This window comes from Jaculus jaculus, chromosome 1, assembly GCF_020740685.1.
Source record: "Jaculus jaculus isolate mJacJac1 chromosome 1, mJacJac1.mat.Y.cur, whole genome shotgun sequence".
Classification (NCBI taxonomy): Eukaryota; Metazoa; Chordata; class Mammalia; order Rodentia; family Dipodidae; genus Jaculus; species Jaculus jaculus.
Genome location: NC_059102.1, coordinates 223,575,458 through 223,588,942, shown reverse-complemented (window position 1 = coordinate 223,588,942; position 13,485 = coordinate 223,575,458). Strand labels below are relative to the sequence as shown.

The 13,485-nt window shown below is 46.7% G+C and overlaps 1 protein-coding gene across 2 annotated transcripts in view; it reads left to right on the top strand.

Annotated features, from left to right (window-relative positions):
• The first annotated feature begins 1,345 nt into the window (after window positions 1-1,345).
• The window catches only part of Klhl26 (kelch like family member 26), a 48,629-nt gene continuing 36,489 nt past the window's right edge, over window positions 1,346-13,485 (top strand). The window contains exons 1-2 of one of the 2 annotated variants that reach the window (XM_045142120.1): window positions 1,372-1,412; window positions 13,097-13,304. Coding sequence is in view for 1 of the 2 variants with exons in the window: in XM_012950541.2 (XP_012805995.2) it covers window positions 1,363-1,412 (50 nt within the window). In the remaining variant the exon portion in view is untranslated. Of the gene's footprint in view, window positions 1,413-13,096; window positions 13,305-13,485 lie in introns of both variants that reach the window. The other variant, XM_012950541.2, reaches the window with a different exon arrangement.

Genomic DNA, 13,485 nt, shown 5'->3' with positions numbered 1-13,485 from the left:
ACAGACTTGGTTCTCAGTACCCCTCTCTGTACCCTCTCCCTCTCTTCTGGCCTGGTCCAGGTTCCCCCACTTCTTTTAAAAAAATTTTATTTAAAAAAGTCTTGGGCTGGAGAGATGGTTTAGCGGTTAAGCGCTTGCCTGTGAAGCCTAAGGACCCTGGTTCGAGGCTCGATTCCCCAGGACCCACATTAGCCAGATGCACAAGGCAGCACACGCATCTGGAGTTCGTTTGCAGTGGCTGGAGGCCCTGGCACACCCATTCTCTCTTTGTCTCTTCCTCTCTGCCTCTTTATCTGTCTCTTTCAAATGAATAAATAAAACTTGAATAAAAAATTTTATTTAAAAAAATCTTGGGCTGGAGAGATGGCTTAGCGGTTAAGCGCTTGCCTATGAAGCCTAAGGACCCTAGTTCGAGGCTCGGTTCCCCAGGTCCCACGTTAGCCAGATGCACAAGGGGGCGCACGCGTCTGGAGTTCGTTTGCAGAGGCTGGAAGCCCTGGCGCGCCCATTCTCTCTCTCTCCCTCTATCTGTCTTTCTCTGTGTCTGTCGCTCTCAAATAAAACAACAACAACAACAACAACAAAAATCTTTAAAAATCTTTAATTTATTTGACAGAGAGAGAGAGAAAGAGACACAGAGAGGGAGACAGAGACAGACAGACAGACAGAATGGGCCCGCCAGGGCCTCTAGCCACTGCAAACGAACTCCAGATACATGCGCCACCTTGTAAGTCTGGCTTGTACGTGTGTCTTGGGGAATCGAATTTGCGTCCTTTGGCTGTGCAGGCAAGCGCCTTAACCGCTAAGCCATCTCTCCAGCCCTTTTTAAACTTTTTAAAATTAAAAAAAAAATATTTATGTGAGTGAGAGAGAGAGAGAGAGACAGACAGAGAGAGAGACAGACCGAGCCCCCCAATACTTTGACCACACCCTCCAGCCCAAACATTCTCTCTAATCAGACTTGGCTCCGCCCCTCCGGGACTCTCCCTAAGTACCTCCCTCATCTATTGGCCTCATCTCTCCTTAGGCCACACCCCAAAGTCAAGACACGCCCTCTCATCAGCTTAATCTCCGCCCCTCGCTTAAGAGAGCTCCGCCAATCCCTCACCTCTCCTGGCCCCGCCCACTTACTTTAGACCACGCCCTTCCTATTCCAGACACGCCCCTCGGGCCCCTGCCAATCCCTGGCTGGGCCGCACCTCGGTCCCGCCTCTCCACCAAGGTCCCGCCCTCACCCGCGAGGATTGGCCGCAGGCCCGCCCCGGCCCGCCAGACCACGCCCCTCAACATCGCCCCGCCCCGCCTCCCGCGCGTCAGTCGGGCTGTTTGCGCGCGGCCAGTCTCGCGCACGAACGCGCGAATATGGCGGAGTCCGGCGGCGGCGCGAGTCCCGGCCCTGAGAGGCCGAACAGGTGAGCGGCCTGCGCTGTGCCCGGATCTGCGCGTCGTTACCGGGCGCTGCCGGGCGGTGAGAAGCCGGGCGGGGTCCGCAGAGTCTGGCCCTGGGGTGTCGAGCAGGGCTAGAGACAGCCTGGAGCTGTGCAAGAGGTTTCGGAGACTCTGGGGAGAAGACAGGCCCGAGGCTTCATGGGGGTGCTGTCCAAAGGTGGTTCCGGGAAGGGTGATAAGGATGCGGGGTGTCCATGAAACAGGGCCCTGACAGGGAGCTGAGGGTTTGGGGCAAGTCTGGGAGGAGGGAAACTGAGGCAACCTGGGGCTCCCAGTAGATCCTCGGGTAAGCATTTGGGGCTGTATAGACTCTGAGCACTGTGACAGAGCCCAAAGGGTCATTCCCGAGGGCTCCTTCTAGCTTCATGGAGTTTGAATCCCACCTCCACTCTAGCTATAGGACTTGATGATATAAGAATGTCTTGCTGTCAGATGCAGTGGTTGAATTCACCTGTTTGTCAAAGGGATTCTTCCCTTTCTCTCCTGGAAAAAGTCCTGGAACCAGTTGCTTGATTCCCGTAAATTGTGTTTTGTTTGTAGGTGCTTTAGAATATTCATATACTCATTTTATGTCTATTGTACCATGCTGGGAATGGAACCCAGGGCCTGTGCATGCCAGACCAGTGCTCTATCATTGAGCCATGTCACCAGGCCTTTTATAAAGAATATTTAGCCGGGCATGGTGGCGCACGCCTTTAATCCCAGCACTCGGGAGGCAGAGGTAGGAGGGTTGCTGTGAGTTCGAGGCTACCCTGAGACTCCATAGTGAATCCCAGATCAGCCTAGACTGGAGTGAAACCCTACCTCCAACAACCAACCAACCAACCAAACAAAAATTAATATTTATTTCTTTTGTGTGTGTATGTGTATTCGTGTACATGCCATTGCATGCCACAGCTTTCAGCTTTAATGTGGGTTTTGGAGATGTGAACTCAGGTACTGACATTTGCAGAGCAAGTGTTGTATCCACTGAGCTATCTCCCCAGTTTGGCCCTTGTTTCCCCCCCCCCCAAATTAATTAATTTATGAGAGAAAGAGAGAGAGAGAATAAGAAAGAGTCAGGGCTGGAGAGATGGAAGTTAAGCACTTGCCTGTGAAGCCTAAGGACCCCCGTTCAAGGCTAGATTTACCCAGGACCTACATAAGCCAGATAAACAAGGTGGTACATGTAAAGAATGAGTCGGCATACCAGAGTCTCTTGCCACTGCAAACCAACTCCAGATGCATGCGCCACCATTTGCATCTGTCTTACATGGGTACTGGGGAATTAAACCTGGGTCCTTAGGTTTTGCAGCCTTAACCATTAAGCAATCTCTCCAGCCCCCATTGTTCTTTCTTTTCTTTCTTTCTTTCTTTCTTCTTCTTCTTTTTTTTTCTTGTGGTTTTTTGACGTAGGGTCGTACTCTAGCTCAAGCTGACCTGGAATTTACTCTCTAGTCTCAGGGTGGCCTCGAACTCACAGCAATCCTCCCGCCTCTGCCTCCTGAGTGCTGGGATTAAAGGCGTGCGCCACCACAGCTGGCTTTACTTTCTTTTTTTGAGACGGTGTCTTACTCGTGTTGGTTTGGAGCTCCCTATGGAGCCCAGGCTAGTCTTGAACTCTTGACTCTCCTGCTTCCATATTTGATAGGTGTTGATATGTTTCTGTGTATTGATAGATTTAGATGCTCAGATGGGTATAGCACTTGCCTTAGGGAGTACATTCACCTTTCCTTTCCCATCAGGACAGGCCAGTATGACCCAGACCCTCCTACCCCTGCCCCAGGATAGCCCACTACCCTTGGAGGGCCAAGAAGGAAATTCAGGCTCCTCTTTGCTGCTGAGTTTAGAGGAGCCAACAATATTGACTTACATGATGACTGATGGAGCCCTTGTGCAGAGCCTCTGAGCCAGGCCAGATTTACGCTGTGGGTTTGAGTTGAGCACTGGGACTAGAGGGATCGCGGGCTGTCGTGGAATGGCCCAGCTACCTCCCAGAGGAGGTACAGGCCTGGCTATTTTCCAGATTTGCTACATGACAGAGGCTTAGATGTGTGATGAGAGCAAACCTAAGGACCTTGCATGGTTCACTAGTAGCTGTAGGAAGCCAGGCACATCTGTGACTAGCCTGACAGGCAGGGCAATTGGGGGGGGGGGCAGCAAATTGGAGGTCTACAGAGGGTAGCAAGGAGTCCTAGGAGGATTGTCTGAGGCATTCAGGAAATAGAGAACGTGCTTGGCGATCAGCATGAGTCAGCACTGAAGGACTGAGGGGACAGGTGCTGTCTTGGGCCCTGGAATGGGACAACTTAGAGTAAGGATGTTCACTCAGTTGTTTTTTTTTTATAGATAGGGTCCATGTAGCCCAGCCTGGCCTTGAACTTGTGATCCTCTTCTGTCCATTTCCTGAGTGCTGACAAGACAGATATATGAGTCATCACACATTTTTATTATTTATATTTTTTTTGCTTCATTTCCAGGTAGGGCCTCACTCTAGCCCAGGCTGACCTGGAACTCACTCTGTAGCCCCAAGCTTTGAACTAATGGCAATCCTCCTCCTCTAACCTCCCAAGTACTGAGATTAAAGGTGTGCCTGATACATTTCCTCATTCCAGTTGAGCAGATTAATGTATGTCTGTGTGTGTGTGTGTGTGTGTGTGTGTGTGTATGTATGTATGTATGTATGTATGTATATATATTTGAGAGAGAGAGAGGGAGAAATAGGTAGAGATAAAGTGAGAAAGAGAATGGGCACACCAGACCCTCCAGCCATTGCAAATGAACTCCAGATTCATGCGCCTCCTTGTGCAACTGGCTTACATGGGTCCTGGGGAACTGAACCTGGTCCTTTGACTTTGCAGGCAAACGCCTTAACCGCTAAGCCATCTTCTCCAGCCCAGCAAATTTTTTGTTTGTTTGTTTTTTCATTCGAGGTAGGGTCTCACTGTAGCCCAGGCTGACCTGGAATTCAATCTGTAGCTCCAGGCTGGTCTTGAACTCACAATGATCCTCTTGCCTTCCAAGTGCTGGGATTAAAGCATGTGCCACCATGCCTAGCTTGTATGTATATATATATTTTAATTTATTTATTTTAATTTGAGACAGAGAGAGAGAGAATGGGTGCATCAGGGCCTCTAGCTACTACAAGCGAACTCCAGACACATGCGCCCCCTTATGCATCTGGTTTATGTGGGACCTGGAGAATCGAACCTGGGTTCTTAGGCTTTGCAGGCAAGTGCCTTAATCACTAAGCCATTTCTCCAGCCTCTAGCTTGTATTTTTTTTTTAAATTTTTATTTATTTATTTATTTGAGAGCGACAGACTCAGAGAGAAAGACAGATAGAGGGAGAGAGAGAATGGGCGCGCCAGGGCTTCCAGCCACTGCAAACGAACTCCAGACGCGTGCGCCCCCTTGTGCATCTGGCTAACGTGGGACCTGGGGAACCGAGCCTCGAACCGGGGTCCTTAGGCTTCACAGGCCAGCGCTTAACCGCTAAGCCATCTCTCCAGCCCTAGCTTGTATTTTTAATTAGTTAATTATTTATTTGCAAGAAAGAGGGAGGGAGGGAGAGAGAGAGAGAGAGAGGAAGAGGCAATTTCTTCAGCCCTATTTAATTTAATTTATTTTTTTTTCTAATTTATTTATTTATTTATTTATATTTTTTGTTAATTTTTATTTATTTATTTAAGAGAGAGAGAGAGAGGGAGAGAATGGGCACACCAGGGCCTCCAGCCATTGCAAATGAACTCCAGATGCATGCGCCACCTTGTGCATCTGGCTTACATGGGTTTTGGGGAATGGAGCCTCGAACCGGGGTCCTTAGGCTTCACAGGCAAGCGCTTAACCGCTAAGCCAACTCTCCAACCCTCTAATTTATTTATTTGAGAGCGACAGACACAGGGAGAAAGACAGATGGAGAGAGAGAGAGAGAATGGGCGCGCCAGGGCTTCCAGCCTCTGCAAACGAACTCCAGACGCGTGTGCCCCCTTGTGCATCTATCTGGCTAACGTGGGACCTGGGGAACCGAGCCTCGAACCGGGGTCCTTAGGCTTCACAGGCAAGCGCTTAACCGCTAAGCCATCTCTCCAGCCCCTAATTTAAATTTTTTTTAAAGAGAGGCAGATAGAGAAAGAGCATGGATGCCAGGCCTGCAGCCACTGCAAAAGAACTCCAGACGTGTGCATCACCTTGTGCATCTAGCTTTATGTGGGTACTGGGGAATCGAACCTGGGTCCGTAGACTTCACAGGCAAGTGCCTTAACCACTAAGCCATCCCTTCATTCTTGTATTTTATTTATTTATTTATTTTTCAAGGTAGTGTCTCACTCTAGCCCAGGCTGACCTGGACTTCACTCTGTAGTCTCATTGTGGCCTCGAACTCACGGCGATCCTCCTACCTCTGCCTCCTGAGTGCTGAGATTAAAGGTGTGCGCCACCACGCCTGGCTGTATTTTTATTTTTATGATCAAATTTTTTATTTTTATTTGTTATTTGACAGAGAAAAAGTGGCAGATATATATGTACACACACACACACACACACACACACACATATATATAGAGAGAGAGGGGTAGGTAGGTAGGTAGGTAGGTGGGTGGTTGGGTATATGAGTGCACCAGGGTCTTGAGCCGCTGCAAACAAACTCCAGATGCATATGCCACCTTGTGCATCTGGCTTATATAGGTCCTGAGAAATCAAACCTGGGTCCTTTGGCTTTGCAGGCAAGCACCTTAACTGTTAAGCCATCTCTTCAGCCCCAGATGATCAGGGTTTTTTTTTTTTGTTTTTTTTTTGAGGTAGTTGTCTCAGGGTGGCCTCAGACTCACAGTGATCCTCCTATGTCAGCCTCTCAAGTGCTGGGATTAAAGGTGTGTGTGTCATCATGCCTGGCTAATTTATTTTTTATTTGTTTATTTATTTGCAAACAGAGAGAGAGAAAAAAAGGAGAGGAAGAGGGAAACAAAGTATGGACATGCCAGGGCCTCTTGCCACTGCACATGAACACCATACACATGGGCCACTTTGTATATCTGGCTTATGTGGACACTGGGGAATCAAACCTGGATCATCAGGCCTTGCAAGCAAGTGTCTTTATCCACTGAGCCATCTTTCCAGGTCCCTTATTTTTACTTATTTATTTTTATTTATTTTATTTTATTTTATTTTTGAGGCAAAGTCTCACTCTAGCTCAGGCTGACCTGGAAGTCACTCTATAGTCTCAGGGTAGCCTCAAACTCAGGGCTACCCTCCTACCTCTGCCTCCTGTGTGCTGGGATTAAAGGCCTGAGGCACCATGCCCGGCTATTTTTTAAAAATATTTTATGTATTTATTAGAGAGAGGCAGATTGAGAAAGAGAGAGAGAGAGAGAGGGTGCTCCAGGGCCTCTAGCCATTGCATAGGAACCGCAGACACATGTGCCACCTTATGCATCTGGCTTACGTGGGTATTGGGGAATCAAAACTGGGTCCTTAGGCTTTGCAGGCAAGCACCTTAATTGCTTAACCATCTGGCCACTCTTACTTGCTTTTTTTATTTTAAAGTTAAATGGTTTATGTATTTGTTTGAGAGAGAGAGAGAGAAGGCAGATGGAGAGAGAATGGGCATGTCAGGGCCTCTAGCCACTGCAAAGAGACTCCACATGCGTGCTTCACCTTGTGTATCTGGCTTACATGGGTCTTGGGGAATTGAACCTGAGTCCTTAGGCTTCACAGATAAGGTCCTTAACCTCTAAGCCATCTCTCTAGCCCCCTTATTTGTTTATTTATGTTTGTTTTTTGAGGTAGGATCTTGCTTTAGCCCAGGCTGACCTGAAATTTGCTATATAGTTTCAGAGTGGCTTCAAACTTATGGTGATCCTCCTACCTCTGCCTCCCAAGTGTTGGGTTAAAGGCATGTACCACCATGCCCGCCTATTATTTGTTTTATGAGACAAGCTTTCTCACTGAAACAAGTTCACTGATTCCATCCATTAGTCTATCTAGTCAGCGAGTCCCAAGTATCTTCCTGTCTCTGCCTTTCTGGTGCTGGTACAATAGGTGCATGCCTCCAGACCTGGTTTTTACCTGGGTGCTGGGGATCTGAACTGTGGTCCTTGTGTTTGCATAGCAAGCCTTTATCCACTGAGCTATCTCCCCAGCTCACAGTTTTTCCTCATTATGCAGATGGTTAGTGTATTACTACATGCATCCATTCCACAATCCAGTAATTTATTTATTTATTTGTGATTTTAAAATATTTTTATTTATGTATTTATTTGACAGAGAAAGAGTGGGGTGGGGGGAGAGAGAGAAAATGGGCACGGCAGGGCCTCCAGCCACTGCAAAGGAACTCCAGATATGTGTGCCCCCTTGTGCATCTGGCTAACGTGGGTCCTGGGGAATCTAGCCTCGAACAGCTATACTTAGGCTTCACAGGCAAGCACACTTAACTGCTAAGCCATCTCTCCAGCCTGTTTTTATTTATTTATTCATTCATTTTTTATTTATTTGAGAGAGAAAGAGGCAGAGAGAGAGAGAGAGAATGGGCACTCCAGGGCCTTCAGCCACTGCAGAGGAACTCCAGATGCATGCGCCACCTTGTGCATCTGGCTTATGTGGGTCCTGGGGAATTGAGCCTCGAACTGGGGTCTTTAGGCTTCACAGGCAAGTGCTTAAGCACTAAGCCATTTCTCCAGCCAGACAGACAGACAGACAGACATACATACATACATACATACATACATATATATATACACATACATATATATATATTTTTTTAATGTAGGTTCTCCTCTAGCCCAGGCTGACCTGGAACTCACTTTATAGTTCCAGGCTGGCCTCAAACTCCCAGTGATTCTCCTTCCACTGCCTCCTTTCCAAGTGCTAAGATGCCTCCATGCCCAGCTCATGCTAGTTTTTTTTTTTTTTTTTTTCCCCGAGGTAGGGTCTTACTCTAGCCCAGGCTGACCTGGAACTCACTATGTAGGCTCAGGGTGGCCTCGAACTCATGGTGATCCTTTGCCTCCTGAGCTTTTTTTTTTTTTTTTTTTTGGTAAGCAAAGAAACAGAGAGGAGATAGAGATTGGGTTCACCAAGGCCACCAGCCACTGCAAACAAACTCCAGATGCATGTGCCCTCTTGTGCATCTGGCTTATGTGGGTACTTGGGAATTGAACCTGGGTCCTTTGGCTTTGCAGACAAGTACCTTAACTGCTAAGCCATCTCTCCAACCCTGCATCCTAGGTTTTTTAAAAGTATATTTTAAAAATGTTTTTTATTATTTTTATTTATTTGAGAGTTACAGAGAGAGAGAGAGAGAGAGAGAGAGAGAGTGTGAATGGAGAGAGAGAGAATGGGCATGCCAGGGCTTTCAGCCACTGCAAATGAACTTCAGATGCATGTGTCACCTTGTGCATCTGGCTTACATGGGTCCTGGGGAATCAAGCCTCAAACCAGGGTCCTTGGGCTTCACAGGCGAGTGTTTAATCAGTAAGCCATCTCTCCAGCCCACATCCTAGGTTTTTGTTTATTTTTATTTATTTATATGAGAGCGACAGACAGAGAGAGAGATTGAGAGAATGGGTGTGCCAGGGCTTCCAGCCACTGCAAACAAACTCCAGATGTGTGTGCCCCCTTGTGCATCTGGCTAATGTGGGTCCTAGGGAATGGAGCCTCGAACCAGGGTCCTCAGCCTTCACAGGCAAGTGCTTAACCACTAAGCCATCTCTCCAGCCCCATCCTAGGTTTTTATAATGCTTCTGTCACCCTAAAGAGTTCCCCTATGATGGCACTTTTTTGTGTCTCCACTTTCTTCCTTGGAGAAATCCCAGTGTGCTCTATAGTTATGCCTTTTCTAGAAATTTCATAGGAATAGAGGTGTATAGTATATGACCTTTGTGTGTCTAGTGTGTGTTGAGGACATAATTCATAGCCTCCTATATGTTAGACAAGCTCCATGGCATTCAGTTCCATCTAGTTTGCGGAACTATACCCATGGTCTGGGGTGTCATGGTCAGTATGGGCTAGAGTGAGACCTTATCTCAACAACAACAAAAAAAACCCCATCTCCCAAAGTTTATTATTATTGCTGTGCCATGGTCAGGACCCAGGGCTTGTGCTGGACAAATGCTCCAGTCCTTGCTTTTTTGAGACAGGGACTCTCTGTATCCCAGGATGACCTGAAACTTTAAGATCTTCTTGCCTCAGCCTCCTGAATACTAGCATAGCAGACCTGTACCACCACACCTGGTTTACAGGTTTATTCTTTGCTATTGCTGAATGAAAATATACACACTGTCCATTCATACAGTGCTTTGTATACAGTCCAATTTCTCTAGTCATTACAGGCTGATGGTGGACTGCTGTTTCCATTTTAGTAATCCAGAGAGGGTTGCTGTAAGGCTCTGGTATGTGTCTTTGTGTGGACAAACTACAGGTGTCACCTTGAAGGCAACTAAGTATGGAATAACTGAGTCATGAGGAAACTGCAAGTGGGCTGAGGGTTATCTCAGTGACTACAGGCAAGGCATGCTCCCAGCTCCTCACTAGAAGGTTCTGGGGTGGCCTGCTACTGTCTACCTTTTGTTTTTTATTTTTGGCGATCGTGTGTGTGTGTGTGTGTGTGTGTGTGTGTGTGTGCGCGTGTGTGTGTATGATGTACACAGTATATGCATTTCTGTATGCGTGTGTGTTTGATGTACACAGTGTATGCATTTCTTTTTTTAAATTTTTTTTGTTTATTTTTATTTATTTGAGAGTGACAGAGAAAGAGGCAGGGAGAGAGAGAGAGAGAGAGAGAGGGAGAGAATGGGTGTGCCAGGGCCTCCAGCCACTGCACACAAACTCCAGACGTGTGCGTCCCCTTGTGCATCTGGTTAATGTGGGTCCTGGGGAATCGAGCCTTGAACTGGGGTCCTTAGGCTTCACAGGCAAGCGCTTAACCGCTAAGCCATCTCTCCAGCCCAGTGTATGTATTTCTGTATACATGTAGATGTATGTGTGTGGTGTACACGAATGTATACATTTCTGTATGCCTGTGGATGTGTGTGTGTGTGATGTACACAAATGTATGCATTTCTCTGTGTATGTGGTTGTATGTGTGAGTGGTTGCATGTGTACAGGTGGAGACCGTGTGTCTTCCTCAGTGCTTTTCTACTTTACTTTTGTTTGGTTGTTTTGAGGGAGGGTCTTATTCTAGTCCAGACTGACCTGGAACTCACTCTGTAGCCTCAGGCTGGCCTTGGAATTTTATTTCAATCCTTCTCAAGTGCTGGGATTAAAGATATGCACTACCATGCCCAACTCCCACCTTTTTTTCCAAAAAGGATGATTTATTTATTTAGTTCCCCCCCCCCCGTGTGTGTGTGTGTGTGTGTGTGTGTGTGTGTGTGTGTGTGTGTAGGTATGTTGTTGCAGTCAGGTTTGCATTGCTGGCAGAAAGCACCCTACCAAGAGCAGCTTGTGGGGGAGAAAGGTTTATTTTGGCTTACAGACTCGAGGGGACGCTCCATGATGACAAGGGGAAACGATGGCATGAGCAGAGGGTAGACATCACCTCCTCAACCAACATCAGGTGGACAATAGCAATAGGAGAGTGTGCCAAACACTGGTAAGCGAAAACTGGCCATAACACACATAAGCCCGCCTCCGACAATGCACAGCCTCCAGGATGCATTAATTCCCAAATCTCCATCAACTGAGAACCTAGCATTCAGAACACCTGTTTATGTGGGACACCTGAATCAAACCACTACAAATGTGCATGCCACAACACATTTAGAAGTCAGAGGATAACTTTTGGGTATGTTTTTGCTAGTCTACCTTATTTGAAACAAGGTTTCACTGGATATCGCTGTGATGTGTTTTTGCTGTGCTTGCCAAGATCTCTCAGAAATTTTTCCTGTCTGCCTCCCATCTCGCTGTGTGTGCTGGGATTACAGAAGTCAACCATAGCTTCCACATATTTATGTGGGGGTCTGAGGGTTGAGCTAAGAATTTAGGCTTGAATAGCATGTGCTGTATCCATAGAGCCATCTCCCCTGCCACTTACCTTGCTTTTATAGACAGGATCTGTTGTTTAAGCTGGTGCTCCCCGGTTTGCCTGTGTTGGCTAGCTAGCAAGCCCCAGGGACCCTTTCGTCTCTGTGTCTCCAATGTTGGGATTACAGGCACATTCAACCATTCCATCTCCTAAGCATTTTTTATGTGGGTACTAGAGGTCTGAACTTGGGTCCTCATGCTTGTGTGCCAAGCAGTCTATCCACTAAGCCATGTCCCCAGTCTCTTAATTTATTTACTTTTTTGTTTGTTTTTCAAGGTAGAATCTTGCTGTAGCCCAGGGTAACCTGGAATTCACTTTGTAGTCTCAGGGTGGCCTCAATCTCACAGCAGTCCCCTACCTCTGCCTCCTGAGTGCTGAGATTAAAGATAGTGCCACTACACCTGGCTTATTATTTGTTGTTTTACTTTTTTTGTTTATTTTTCTTTATTTATTTGAGAACAACAGACAGAGAAAGAGGCAGATATATAGAGAGAATGGGTATACCAGGGCCTCCAGCCACTGCAAACATGGGTCCTGGGGAATCGAGCCTCGAACCAGGGTCCTTAGCTTCACAGGCAAGCGCTTAACTGCTAAGCCATCTTTTAAACTTTTTATTGACAACCTCAATACATGTACAAGTTTATCCTGATCATAATTTTCTCTCACCATCCTCCTTTGTCCTCTTTCTCTGTCTCCCTCCACCAAATCCCTTCTTTTTTCCAGCTAGTTCCTCTTTTGCTTTATTTCATTTTAGTATTTCTCCCTCATATTATGCAGGTGTGGTGCAGCCACTAAGAGAAGGTCATAAATGCAGCCGCCACTTTGTGTCCAGAAGACAGTGTTCCAGAGCACTCTTTCCCATCCTTTGGCTCTTGTATTTTCTTCTCTGCCACATCTTCCACAATGGTCCCTGGGCCTTGGAAGGTGTGATAGACATGTCTGATTTATTGTTGAACACTCAGCTGTCACTTCCCTTAGCACTTTGCTGAGTTTTGAGTCTCCCCAATAGTTATTGCCATCTGAAAACAAAAACTTCTGTAACCAAAAGTTGGAGTAGGGCTGGGGAGATGGCTCAGTGCTTAAAGGTGTTTGCTTGCAAAGCCTGCCAGGCTGGGTTCAGTTCTCCAGGACCAGCGTAAAGCCAGATGCACAAAGTGGTGCATGTGTGTTGAGTTTACAGTGACCAGAGGCCTGGCTTGGTCAAATTCTCTCTCTGTCTCAAATAAATCCTTTTTTTTTTTTTTTTTTTAAAGTGAGAGTAGGACCAGAGATTGTGTAGTGGTTAAAGTCTTGCTTATGAAGCCTAAGGACCCAGGTTCAATTCCTCAGTACCCACGTTAGCCAGATACACATGGTGGCACATGCATCTGGAGTTCATTTGCATGGCTAGAGCCCCTGGCATACCTAATCTTTCTCTCTCTCATAAATAAATAAGTTTAAGCTGGGCATGGTGGCACAGCACTCAGGAGGTAGAGGTAGGAGGATCACTGAGAGTTCAAGGCCACCTTGAGACTACAGAGTGAATTCCAGGTCAGCCTGAGCTACAGTGTGAGACCCTACCTTGCAAAACCAAAAAAAGTTTAAAGTGAGAGTAGCATTAATGTGTGAGTAGACATACTCCCCTAACAGCATACCTCCTCCATTACAGCTCCACCTCCCAAATTGCCACCAGCTGAAGACCAAGCATTCAGAAGACTTGAATTTATGGGGGACATCTGATTCAAACCACCATATTCTGTTCCTACCCCCTATAATCTGGTGACCATCCGTGATACAAAAATGCATTCAGTCTGGCTTTAAAAGTCCTCATAGTCTTTATCAATCTCAACACTTTTCAGACATCTCCGTAGTCCAAGGTGAGCCTCTAAAAACAAACAGTCACACTTCAAAGGATGGCATTGGGCATAGCAAGGAAAGATTGAACCATTGCAAGATTTAAAACTAACAGGACAAACATCAATTTCTGTAGCTCCAGATCTGACATCTGTAACCAGTGATGAGGTCTCTTGAGATTCCAGTTCCACCCCTCCAGGTGTT